This window comes from Pristis pectinata, chromosome 11, assembly GCF_009764475.1.
Source record: "Pristis pectinata isolate sPriPec2 chromosome 11, sPriPec2.1.pri, whole genome shotgun sequence".
Lineage (NCBI taxonomy): Eukaryota > Metazoa > Chordata > Chondrichthyes > Rhinopristiformes > Pristidae > Pristis > Pristis pectinata.
In genome coordinates this window covers 1,836,820-1,851,033 of record NC_067415.1, presented here as the reverse complement: position 1 = coordinate 1,851,033, position 14,214 = coordinate 1,836,820, and the positions used below count along the sequence as shown (strand labels likewise).

General features: G+C 41.9%; 1 protein-coding gene across 4 annotated transcripts in view; it reads left to right on the top strand.

Annotated features, from left to right (window-relative positions):
- pgm2l1 (phosphoglucomutase 2-like 1) overlaps positions 1–14,214 on the top strand; it is a 96,947-nt gene that overhangs the window by 13,057 nt on the left and 69,676 nt on the right. For 3 of the 4 annotated variants that reach the window (XM_052025899.1, XM_052025898.1, XM_052025896.1), the window contains exon 2: positions 11,112–11,279. In XM_052025899.1, coding sequence (XP_051881859.1) covers positions 11,193–11,279 — 87 coding nt within the window. In that variant the 5' untranslated portion in view covers positions 11,112–11,192. Of the gene's footprint in view, positions 1–7,601; positions 7,727–11,111; positions 11,280–14,214 lie in introns of those variants that run through there. The other variant, XM_052025897.1, reaches the window with a different exon arrangement.

Genomic DNA, 14,214 nt, shown 5'->3' with positions numbered 1-14,214 from the left:
AAGAAAGTTGAGGAATGTAAAGGTTGCCTTTCGTTTGTTATCTCTTTCCCACCACTGATGTGAGCACTATTGTGCCAGTGAGCAAAGCCAACAAGAAAGACTGAGCAGTGAAAGGAAAAGAAAGAACATGTCCAATAACAGTATTCTGTCCCACAAGAGGATTAATGAGATAATGATCAGTCTTTATGGTTTCTTTGATAAGAAGGGGGACTCTTGCAAAACACAATGCAAGGATTATCCTATCCAACAGCCTGTTTCTAACATGGGTATCTAGAAATATTGACAGTATTATCCAAGCTAGATAAATCATTAAAGTACCAGATACCCGATATTTTGTGGGTTTAGAGAGATCCCTTTGCTAAGAAGCTCTAGACCAATTAGGGTAAACAAGGCAATGTGAAAATCATGCCCTTTTTAGCAATCAGGGTTTTTAAAGAGTGCAGGGAAGCACCAACTGGACTTTTTAGCATTAGTAATAGAAAAGGAATTGAAACCATAGGTTGCAAAACAGATTGGATTTGTTAGAGGTACTTACCATTTTTAAGGCAAGGAGCAAGTAGATGGAAAGACACTGATACAATATAACATTATAACAAGATTGTAAGGACAGAAAACAGGAGAAACGTCTTTGCATGTAAGGCTATGAATGCAGAATACCAATTAATGATTAAATCACTGACACGTTGTGGATGGTTAAAGGAAAATAACAAAATGGGTATATGAGACTAGGACCAAGAGGAGGATAAACACCAGTATGGATTAGAACATAGAACAGCACAGGAACAGGCTCTTCGGCCCACAATGTTGTGCAAAACCAATTACATTAGTAATAAAATGCCCAACTAAACTAATCCCTTCTGCTTACACAATGTCCATCTCCTACCATTTCCCTCACATTCGTGTGCCTATCTAAGAGCTTCTTGAACACCCCTATCGTATTTGCCTCCACCACCAGCCCAGACAGCGCATTACAGGCACCCACCACTCTGTCTTAAAACAAACCTGCCCTGCACATCTTTGAACTTACCCCCTATCACCTTAAATGCACACCCTCTGGTATTAGATATTTCAACCATGGGGAAAAGATACTGGTTATGTACTCATAATGTTATAAGCCTCTATCAGATCTCACCTCAGCCTCTGCTGCTCCAGAGAGAACAACCCAAGTTTGTCCAACCTCTCCTCATAGCACATGCCCTCTAATCTTCATAAACCTCTTCTGCACCCTCTGCAAAGCCTCAACATCCTTCCTATAATGGGGCGACCAGAACTGAATGCAATACTCCAGATGCGGCCTAGCTAAAGTTTTATAAAGCTGCAGCATAACTTCCTGACTCTTCAACTTACTGCATAGACTAATAAAGGCAAGCATGCCGTACACTGCCTTTACCGCCCTATCAACCTGTTCAGCCACTTTCAGGGAGCTATGAACTTGGACTCCAAGATCCCTCTGCTCATCAACACTGTTGAGGCTCTTGCCATAAACAGTGTACTGTCTCTTTACCTTTGACCTCCCAAGGTGCAACACTTCACCGGGTTGAACTCCATCTGCCAGTTCTCTGCACATATCTGCAACTGATCTATCCTACTGTATCCTCTGCCAGTCTCCCATGCCATCCACAACACACCAATCTTCATATCATCTGGAGACTTACTAACCCACCCATGCACATTTTCATCCAGGTCATTTATATACATCACAAACAGCAGAGGTCCCAGTACAGATCCCTGAGGAACACCACTAGTGACAGACCTCCAGCTAGGATAAATCCCATCGACCACTACCCTCTGTCTTCTACAGGCAAGCCAGTTCTGAATCCAAACGGCCAATTCACCTTAGATCCCATGCATCTTAATCTTCTGGATGAGCCTCCCATGAGGGACCTTGTCAAACGCCTTACTAAAATCCATGTAGACAACATCCACAACTCTACCTTCATCAATCACCCTTGTCAAGAGATTCAATCAAGTTATTAAAGCATGGCTTGCCCTGCACACAGCCATGCTGACTGTCCCTAATTAGGCTGTGGTCTTCCAAATGCTCAGAAATCCTATCCCTAAGAATCCTTTCCAGTAACTTCCCTATCACTGATGTGAGACTCACTGGTCTATAGTTACCAGGATTATCCCTGTTTCCTTTCCTGAATGATGGAACAACATTAGCTACTCACCAGTCCTCCAGGACCTTGCCTGTGGCTAGAGAGGACACAAAGATATTGGTCAAGGCCCTAGCAATCTCATCTCTTGCCTCTCTCAATGATCTGGGTATATCCCATCGGGCCCTGGGGATTTATCTACTTTGATGTTCTTTCAGAAACCCAATACTACCTTCTCATTTATCTCGAAATGCTCTAGCATATTAGCATGCTCCACACTGATCTCCCTATCATCCATGTCCTTCTTGCAAAGTACTCATTAAGGACCTCGCCCACATCCTCTGCTTCCAAACACACGTTCCCTCCTTTTATCCTTGAGTGGTCCTACCCTCTCCCTTGTTATCATCTTGCTCTTGATGTATGTATAGAATGCCTTGGGATTCTCTTTAATCCTACTTGCCAAGGACTTTTCATAGCCCCTCTTGGCTTTCCTAATTCGCTTTGTGAGTTCCTTTCTTTATAATCCTCAAGTGCTCTGTTTGATTGGTATTGTTTGATCCCAGCTTCCTAAACTTTATGTACATTTCCTTTCTCTTCTTGACTAAATTCACCACCTCTCTCGACATCCAAGGTTCCCTTCCCCTGCCATCCTTGTCCTTCCTTCTTACTGGAACATACCTGTCCTGTACTCTGTGCAGTTGGTCTTTAAAAACCCTCCACTCATCAGATGTGGATTTGTCCAAAAACATCTGTTCCCAGTTAACTCTCCCTAGTTCCTGCCTGATGTTCCTGTAATTTGCCCGGCTCCAATTTAATACTCTCCTGCAAGGTCCATATTTATCCTTATCTATGGATATCTTAAAACTTAAGGAGTTGTGGTCAGTGTTCCCTAACTGTTCTCCCACTGAAAAGTCAGTTACCTGGCCAGGCTTGTTTCCCAACACCAGGTCTAGTACAGCCCCTTGTCTCATTGGACTATACACATATTGATTTAAGAAACCCTCCTGGATGCACCTAACAAATTCTGTCCCGTCTAACCCTCTTACACTATGAAGGTCCCAAGTTATATAAGGGAAGTTGAGGTCCCCCATGACAACAACCCTATTAGTTTTTCATCTTTCCCTAATCTGCCTGCATAACAGTTCCTCAATGTCCTGTTGGCTATTGGGGGGTCTGTAGTATAATCCCATCAGAGTGATTGCACCTTTTCTTATCTTTGATTGTTGGCTCAAAAGTCTGTATCAACCGTAATGCTTTAACTGACCTTCACCAAGGGATGTGATGACCTGTACTAAGGGAAGGGAAAGCATTTTGTGATCTCGATGCAATTGCTTCATTTATGTAAACATTAAAGGGGATCCTTTTGCATTCTTGCTGTTTCTCCCATGAAAGAATAGCTTGCTCTAGTTAGTGGTTTAGATTTTTGGAAGTAGATTAATTGCTTAGTCTTGTATTTTTGAGCCGCCGATAGCACTGGAAACTAGCCATGAGTCATCTTTTGAAATTATAGGCATTACAAAACCCATCTTGCTGTACATATCTTGATACGCAAGTGACTTCTCTGAATTTGAATTTGCTGCTTACCTGTCAGTTAATTAATGCCGTCTGGCTCATTGGATGTCTGCGATTATAGAGTTCAAGAGGCTTTAAAGATCAAATCGGAAGGACAAAATTAAGTCTTCAAATAAAAGCAAACCTGAGGAAGATTTCATTTTGATTTCTTTTTTTTTCCATTTTGTGCGTTGACTCTTTGAGGTTTGTTCTGAAGTACGATGTCTGTCCAGCTAAACATTGTGGATTGGTTCAGTGCAGTCGGAGTTCATCGTTGCACTTCACTCACAAGAATTTTTGTTCTGTTAATGAGCCGTTAGCTTTTAAAGCCAATATTTGTTTTTCAAATTCATCGTCTTTTTAGACACTGTCCAATGGCAGAAATCCATAATTTATTGTAAAAGAAATCAACCTTTTAAAAACAAAAGCTTGCAAATGAATGAGTTCCTTAATGATTTAAAGATTACCACAGTTTGAAATTATTCCAGCTAGATTGTTTATATTGAATACATGAATATTCTGTCTTGTAAACTGTAGAAAATGACTGACCAAATTATGTGCGAATTTCACAACATGACAAGTTAACAAGGAAGAAAAACGTATATCTTTTTACCAAGTGGCTTGGAGATGGTACTTGCTAGGCATTTATTGACCATTTGTATTTGACCCAAGCGTATTAAGAGTGATCCATGTGGTATTGGGCTCAGCTGGACTGCCAAGCTTTTTCACCCTTCCTGAGGGCATTAAGTGTAAATTATTTAAAACAGTCCAACAGCTGATTGTTTTTATCTTTCAACATCCTATGCTTCCACGGTGGTCTTTGAACTTCTGGTTGCAGGTTTCTAATTTTATTCACTAATTTTAAATTTCAATTTTATTCTCTACCTACCCTCCTCCTAAAAAGCTAATGAGTCGTTCAGATGCCAAATAACCTGCCAGTACAGCATCGGAATCACTGGGCACAACTATTATTCCCCCAACAAACAATATATGCTGGAGGAACTCAGCAGGTCGAGCAGCATCTGTTGGAGGAAAGGAATTGTTGACAAGTTGGAAGGAATTGGGAATTAGGAGTTCCTCCAGCAGATTGTTTGTCGCTCCAGATTCTAGCATCTGCAGTCTGTGTCTCTATTATTCTTATTGTACTTGAACCCTACTACAAAATAATTTTTGTTAGAACATAGAACAGTACAGCACAGGAACTGGCCCTTCGGCCCATGATGTTGTGTCAGATTAATTAAACTAGTAATTAAACGCCTAACTAAACTAATCCCTTCTGCCCACACAATGTCCATATCCCGCTGTTCTCTGCACATTCGTGTGCCTCTCTTAAATGCCTCTGTCGTATTAGTCTCCTGCACCCCTGGCAGCACATTCCAGGCACCCACAACTCAGTTTTTTTTAAAAAAAAAACTTGCCCTGCTCATCTTCTTTGAACTCTCCCCTTCTTGCCTTAAATGCATGCCCTCTAAAATTAGACATCTTGACCCTGGGAAAAAGATACTGTCTGTCTACTCTTTGCCTCTCAATCTTATAAACTTCTGTCAGGTCTCCCCTCAGCCTCCGCAGCTGCAGAGAAAACAACCCAAGGTGTTAAGATGTTAACCCAAACAGTGCCTAAAACAAGGGCACTATGCTCTTTGTCTCGGTCCTGTGCCACTTGAGGACTGGAGAAAATAAAACATTTTTTCAACTGTTATGTTCAATGAGTTGAATTAATGCCTTAAATTCATTTAGAAGTATAAAAGCATATTCGATGGTGTTTTTTCAATTTTCCTGAAGAAACGGATGGCAGGTTCTTTAGTCTGTTGAACTCCCAGTCAAAACACTTGGCTATCAATAGCTTAATGCTACTTTTCTCTTCACTTCACCATAAAGTTTGCCTATCATACCCGTACAAGAACAACCACACTGCATTGTATAGATGCTGTCCTATACAAATGCTCATAGCTTTCCTTCAATTATTGTGCACGATTCATCCAATTCAATGAAGTTGCCGCTGCAGTGGAAGCTGCTTGACAACAAACTAACATGTTCTGTAACTTGTACGTCAGCTTATCAGGCATTTAGTTTTAATAGCCCTAGATAATAACTCAGCACAGTGGTGCAGCTAGTAGAGCCTTTGCCTCACATCTGCAGCGACCTGGGTTCAATCCTAACCTAGAGTGCCGTGTGTATGGAGTTTGCACATTTTCCCTATGACAACATGGGATTCTTCCAGGTGCTTCAGTTTCCTCCGTCATCCCAAAGACATGCAGGTTGATAGGTTTTTAGCTGCTATAAATTGCCCCTAGTGTATAGTTGAGTGGTAGAATCTGGTTGAGTTGATGGAGTTGTAGGGTGAATAAGTAGGATTAATGTAAAGGGTGCTTGATGGTGGGCTGACGAGCCTGTTTCTGTGCTGTGTGATTCTGAGACTTCTAGGAATCGCATTTCCTTTCATCATATGTTGCCTATTGCAAAGCAAGCATCTAAATAAATGTCATCGAAATTCCTGCTAGCCATTATTCAATTGAATTGACACCTACGCATATGAACATAATAGATAATGACATTAGTTTCTGTTGCCTCCCTACTCCACAAGCCCAGGGGCTTTTGATCCTTGTGTAGCATGATAGCTAAGAACTGCAAAACAAATTGGGAATCAGACAGGCGAAGGTTGGAGGAATGACTCTTCATATTCCGCCTTGGGAGGTTCCAACCTGATGGCCTCAACGTCGATCTCTCTAACTTCCGGTAACCGCCCGCCCCACCCCCCCACTTTGTCTTCCCTTATTCCTGTCTTGAAGACCTGCCCATCTCCTCTCCTCCCCTCCCCCATCCTTTATTCCATGGTCCACTGCCCTCTCCTACCGGATTCCTTCTTCAGCCCTTTGCCTCTTCTACCTATCATCTCTCAGCTTATTACCTCTTCTCCCCCACCCACCTACCTTCGCCCCTCACCTGAACTCGACTATCACCAGAACTCGCCTGTCCCCTGCCTACGTGTGCTCCTCCCCCTCCCCCCACCTTCTTATTCTGGCTTCTGCCCTCTTACTTTCCAGTCCTGATGAAGGGTCTTGGCCCGAAACATTTCCCTCCATGGATGCTGCCTGACCTGCTGAGTTCCTCCAGCACTTCTTGTGTATTGCTCCAGATTCCAGCATCTGCAGAATTTTTTGTTTCTCTGTCAATTGATCTGTGTGGCTGAGTCATGCACCAGAGTTGGCTTCAGGGCATCCAGTAATGTATGTCTTTTCAGGTGTGGTGAGATTTGAGGAAGAGAGTCGTTTGGAGCATGTTAAATGGCAGCCTGACTTCGGGCGCATGTTATAGCCGAGTAGAGAATTAACCGTGTTTCTTGGGCAGCGAAAGAGGTCTGCCAACTGTGCTTGCACAACCAGAGCTCCTGACGTGGGATGTTTTAAAAATGTTTTTTCTGTAAAGTACTGTCAAGCTAATCATGCTTGTGTCTGAAACAGAAAATAAATCTCTCAACTGACATTTCTAAGCAATTACTACTTGGCAGTTCATTTTGTATTACAATTCTCCTAACTGATGATGGACACTTCAGATCTTCTGGTGGGGTACTATGTTGCTGAAGAGTATTATTAAGAAGCTCAATGTTGTTCTTGTACAATGTCTGTATAATCAGGAACCCTGAAATGATCTTTGCTCCCTTCCCAGTCTCAAGTTCAAAGGGGCCAATTGGAGCATCCAATGTTGCCATCCCTGAGAGCAGTGGTGGAGTCGTAACCAATCTGTTATCTGTACAGTACCTGAATGTGATAAGTTAAGATCTTTTTATTAGTCACACATACATTGAAACACACAGTGAAATGCATCTTTTGTGTAGTGTGTTCTGGGGACAGCCCGCAAGTGTCGCTATGCTTCTGGTGCCAACATAGCATGCCCACAACTTCCTAACCTGTACGACTTTGAAATGTGGGAGGAAACCGGAGCACCAGGAGGAAACCCACGCAGACATGGAGAGAATGTACAAAGTTCTTGCAGACAGCGGCGGGAATTGAACCAGGGTCGCTGGTGCTGTAAAGTGTTACGCTAACCACTACACTACCATGCCTGCCATGATAGTACAGGTATGGTATAAACATTGAATTTTCCAATTTTGGGAAACCCCCGAGCTTCTTTCTTTCTCCTGATCCACCCAGATTCTCTAAACCACAGCTCACCATTAATTAAACTATGAGATAGTTATTTCCCAGAATGTCTGCCAGCCACACTTGCTCCCACAATAGCCTCACGAACCTTCAGGAGCCCATCAGCACCCAACATCTTTAAGGCCTGCTGCCCTCATGATGTGGCAACCAGGCCTCTAGATGTTGCATCCTCAGGCCCTGCCCCAATCACTGCCCTGACAGCCTATAACACTGGATACTAATAGTGGCCTGCTTCACTTTTTAAATATTTGTTAATATCAGCAACATTTAAAGATAATTGAAATTGATTTAAATAATACAAATTTTAAAAACTTAAACATTAATATTAGTTTAAAACAAAATACAGTAATTAAATGTACAATTGAATAAAAAATAAAAATAAATACTAAGCTCAATTTAATGAAGATTGGTGACGCCATTCAAAAAAAAATGAACCATCTTTTTGAGCTGGGGAGCCAAAAACAAAAGTTCTTCCATCATCAGTGCAGTGTTATGGAATGCCTGGAGCCAACCCAATATAACAGACTGGATCTTGCAGTTGCAATGACTGAGGAAAATATTGGCATTTGCCATCATTGCACGATGGAACTGACAGCAGCTTGAAACTTCTACACATGCTTTGTTTAACATGGGAATGACACAACTGCTGTTGGTAGTCTGACATTTCTCCACATTGCTACTATTTTACAAACTTCCCTTGTATAATCAAAGGAAATCCCTGATGTGCATGTAGTTCAGATATTTATGACCTATTCTCGCTGTAATGTACCTTGATAATGTTACACTTTATTGCACGATATTTAATGATTTTTTTAATCAAAAAGTGGTGCTAACAAAAGCAGAAAATGCAATTTCAGTGTTTATTTCAGTTTTTAATTTTCATTTATTTGTAAATTATGAATACTGCTTGAGAAACACTTGGGGGAATTTAAAAATACAATTTTATGTATGTGGATTTTAATCCCTGAAATGATTATAAAATAGTAAATTTATTATTGCGAGCTTTTGACCACTGTTTAATGAAAGCAGAATGGCCATCTTATTCTGTGCTTAACTGGCCTGTATGTACAAGTGGGAGTGTTTTCAGCAATGTTAATTTTCATGGAGTCATAGAGTCACAATTTGTCTGTATTTGACCCATATCCCCCTAAACCTTTCCTGTCCAAATGTCTTTTAAACATTGCAATTGTACCTGCCTCTACCACTTCCTCTGGCAGCTCGTTCCCTCTGTGTGGGGAAAACTTGCCCCTCGGGTCCTCTTTAAATCTTTCCCCTCTCACCTCAAACACATGCTCTCTATTTTTAGTCTCCCCTATTCCTAGATAAAGACTATGACCATCTACCTTATCTATGCCCCTCATACCTTATAAATCTTTATAAGGTCACCCCCCAGTCTCCTTGTTCCAAGGTAAGCAGTCCCAGCCTATTCAGCCTCTCCTCATTAACTCAAGCACTCCAGTCCCAGCAACATCCTTGTGAATCTTGTTTGCACCCTCTCTAGCTTAATCGCATCCTCCTGATGCAGTGACAACCAGAACTGCACTCAGTATTCCAGGTGCAGTCTCACCAATGTCTTGTACACTTGTAACATAACGTCCTGACTCTTGTACTCAGTGCCCCACCTGATGAAGGCAAGCATACTTTCTGCCTTCTTCACCACTTTGTACTGAGGTCTCCCTGTTCTGCAATATTCTCCAGGGCCCTGTCATTTATAATTGATGTTGTAAATTACTGCCATGAATAATTTATGGTACTCTGTATGAGACTGAGCAACAGATGGCTGGTCGGTGTGTGTAATGGGAAAACATTTAACTGGGTTGAAATCTGATTGAAATGGCTCAGTGACATATCATTAGTGGTAACTGCCAAAATGAAAATTTATTTTCAGATGTCAGCAACTCCACTCGTGATTTGTGGTCTAGTGACTTTTGTACAGAAACAGAAGCATTGTTTAATGAACAAAAGTTTTTAGTTTCTGCAAAATTATATCCAAAGATGTAAGATCTTGGAAATAATACACTTTGGTTCCCAGACCCAGAGTGATAATGCTTAGCTGTGGGACTGCCTGTGTAACTGTAGCCTTACAACCGACCCTGAGGGATCTCAAGCCATCCCATGTCCCAAAATTCCCAGAGGCTATGTTTATACTGAAGTCTATTTTATTTATATTGAAAGTTCAAGTCAAGTCAAGTTTATTGTCATGTGCACAAGTACAGTGAGGTACAGGTACAATGGCAAAACTTGTAGCAGCATCACAGGCATATAGGTACAGACAACACAATATAAATTGTACAAGACAGTGAAGAGACAAAAATAGACTGTCTTTTCTTTTGCACAATCAGGGACAAGACAAGAGAACTTTGCGTACAAACTTTCAATATCCTGTTGAAGTGCTGATCTACTGAGAAACGGAGCCACCAATCTCTTCATCGGTGGCCAGCCAGTAGATCTGGCAGTGATTGTAAGCCAGACACTAGGGCTCTGGCCGCAGGAGTAGAACTGATGTTGAGCTGGGCATTGGGTCTCCCATTAGTTGAGGGGGAAAAAAATGATGGCTTGTTCTCTTGTTTGCTCTGTTGTACTTCCCAAGGCACAAACTCTACTTTGGAAAAATAACTATTCTTGTGTGACATTTAAAGATGGCTATGCTGAGGTGGTATGTGTTACTGAAATGAACACTTATAAAGTGTGACTTCTGGGACCTCTGGCTTCCCAAAGCATGGACTGATCTTCTGGAACCCATCAAGTTGTTTCTCTGGTTACGTAGTTCCTGCCGGCTTTTGTCTGTGTCCTTGGTGGCAGAGGGTAGGAGAGTAAGTTGGTTCCACTGTCAACTACAGCTTTGTTCTTGGGAGCACATTTCCTAAAGCCATGCATTGAGGTGTGTACCTTTTGGTTCTTAATTCTGTTTATGGGTTTTATTTGTTGTACTGTGCATGAACAGGACTTTATTTTTTTACAATGGTATGTTATGTCTTGGCAGCCAATCTCTTGTAAGGATGGCCCATTTCTTGATCTGGGTGTATATTTTCTGTCTGGCTTCCATACATTTACTGGAGATCAAAAATGCTAAATAACTGAAGTTGAAATACAAATTTAAGCCATTTGAAGATAGCCTGGTGTGTTATCTTTTAGTCAATGAACTCTCAACAAGCTCTATTCATGCTTGTAATGTGGAATAGTGGTGCTCAGATGAAGGATCTAATTTATTGATTGTTGTCAGCTGGGCAGGAGAAAGGATTTTTGCCAAGAGGCTTTTTGATATGCTTTATTATTCTTGAATCAATTATGTCATTGTTCACAGAATCCCAAGACAAAAGCTGAGATTGAGAAGCTCCAGTATGATGGGAAGAAGAAGGAGCTGCGGGATCGCCTGTGTTATAGAATGACATTCGGTACTGCAGGGCTCCGATCGGCTATGGGTGCAGGTTTTTCCTGCATCAATGATCTGACAATCATACAGTCCACTCAGGTAAGGGGGTCCAAACATTAGACCTTGTTTGGTAAATCCATGCACATGAGGAAACAGCGGGAGAGCATGAATAATTGGTTAGCTGTTTGACAATTGATATTGGTTTATTATTGTCACTTGTACCGAGGTACAGTGAAAAACTTGTCTTGCGTACCGATCATACAGGTCAATTCATTACACAGTGCAGTTACATTGAGTTAGTACAGAGTGCATTGATGTAGTACAGGTAAAAACAATAACAGTACAGAGTAAAGTGTCACAGCTACAGAGAAAGTGCAATGCAATAAAGTGCAAGGTCACAACAAGGTAGATCGTGAGGTCAGAGTCCATCTCTTTGGATAAGGGAACCATTCAATAGTCTTATCACAGTGGCGTAGAAGCTGTCCTTAAGTCTGGTGGTACGTGCCTTCAGGCTCCTGTATCGCCTACCTGATGGAAGAGGAGAGAAGAGAGAATGTCCCGGGTGGGTGGGGTCTTTGATTATGCTGGCTGCTTCACCAAGACAGCGAGAGGTAAAGACAGAGTCCAAGGAGGGGAGGCTGGTGTCTGTGATGCGCTGGGCTGTGTCCACAACTCTCTGCAGTTTCTTGCGGTCCTGGGCAGAGCAGTTGCCGTACCAAGCATGATACATCCAAATAGGATGGGTGGGAACAATATCACATATGTGTATAATCCTGTACGCTGATCATCAAGAGCTCCTGAATCTATAAGAAGCAGGGATTGCCATTTTCCGCCTATTACCTCTCAGATCTCTGACACTCTTGCTGCTGCTTCAAGAGGTACCTACTCAGTGGAGTTAGAGGAAAGACTATACTGAGCCCTTAGTGGTTTATTTGCCTGCTTGATGCTTTATAATTGTTATTTCTAATTAAAATGTGGATTTGCTTAATTGCAAATCACAAACAAAGGAAATCGTGTGATTTCCCCCTCCCTCGGGCATTTTAATGGATGTAAAAACTGATTGGTCCAGGATGACAGCTGATCTTAAACCATCCTCTATCATGAAAGAGTTGAGAAAATAGATGGCTCTTTCCGAAGTGTCCATAAAAGTGAGCTCATCCTAACTTGCACCAATGTTCTTGTTCACCCATCACCCCTGTGTTTGCTGACCTCTATTGGCCCCAAGTCTGACTTTGTCTTTATCTCAAAATTCCAGTTTGTGTCCAAGTCCGTCTATGGTTTTTGCCAGTATCCTCCACCAGCCCCATAACAGCCCTGTAGGCAGCTGAAACTGCAGCTACCTTGGTCTTGGAATTTACTCTAGCAACTTCTCTGCCTCTGTGTTTCACCGTCTTCCTTGAAATCTAACTCTGACCAGCCTTTGAACACCTGTTGTGGAACTTATGAGAAGAGTCTTGAGACTATTGCATCTTACCTCACCTGCTTTCTTTAGGAGATAGGTTAAGAGCCCTAACTTTTAAATGCTGGTGGATTGGCACAGCTGAGCTACTTTATAGCAGAAACTTCAGCTTCGTTACCTGATTGTGCTGAATTAGGCAATTGCCATTACCAGTGATGCAATTGATCTCATGTTCTTAGTCTAATCAAGAAAAATGTCCTGCCCTGTTCCTGATCACCATCTTGTGGTTTACCATCACACTTGACTATTGGGTGAGAAGAACACATCGCAATATCTAAAATTTCATAAGTTGTTGAACTTTGATGACCAGGCTTATCCATATAGTTATGGTACAGGAGGGTTGCAGCAGCTGTGGAAGTCCACCATACCAAGAGCCGCCACCAAGATGAAGAAATTTTAACTTTACAGATGTTTTAATTTTGACCCTCTATTGATCTTCATTTACATTGGAGACTATCAATACAGCTCATTCCTAATATGACAAAGATAAAGGCACTGTATCTTCTCTCTTTCCCATTTCCTTATTATGTAAAAGCCTATTTGGTCTTTCAATTTTGCTGTGAAATAGGACTTTATCTCCTTGTTTGGTGGTTTTGAAATTTTAAAATAGTATGCAGACCTTCCATTTTTGCTGGTTTAGTTTCTTTATTTATATGCTATCAGTTATAGAAACACACAAGTCCCTGATCAATTTAGCAGTCACGGTCACACAACATGGAAGCAGGCTATTCAGCCCACCAGGTCCATGCCGATCAGTGGGCACACATCCATATTAATCCCATCTTCCAGCACTTGTCCCGTAGCCTTCAATGCCTAGTGCTCATCTGCGACTGCTTCCACCACTCTCTAGTAGTGTATTCCAGGTTCCAGCCACTCTCTGTATGAAAAGGGTCCCTCTCATCCCCTTACCCTGAATCTATGTCCTCTAGTTTTAGCTACCTCTTATATAGAACAGTACAGCACAGTAACAGGTTCTTTGGCCCACGATGTCCATGCCAACAATGATGCCAGTTTAAACTAATCCCATCTGCCTGCACAGTTTCTATATCCCTCCATTTCCTGCCTGTTCATGTGTACATCTAAATGGCTCTTAAATGTTACTGTCATGTCTGCTTCCACCACCTCCACTAGCAGTACATTCCAGGCACCTACCACTCTGTAAAAGAAAAAAAGCTTGCTATGCAAATCTCCTTTCAACTTTTCCCCCTCCCACCTTAAATCTTTGCCCTCCAGTATTTGACATTTGCATATGGGGAATTCCTATAGTCGACCCTATATATACCCTCAGTTTTATATACCTCAACCTCTTAACCTCCTCCACTCCAGGGAAAACAGATGTAGCTTATCCAGTCTCTCCTCATGATTAAAACACTTGATCCCAGGCAACATGCTGGTGAATCTCCTTCTCCAGTGCTATCACATAATTCCTATAGTGTGGTGACCAGAACTGCATGCAGTACTCCAGCTAAGGTATGACCAATGTTTTGTAAAGTTGGAGAATCATTTTCCTGCTGTTCTATTCAATGCCCCGATTAATGAAGGCCAGCATCCCCCTATGCCTTCTCAATCATGTTA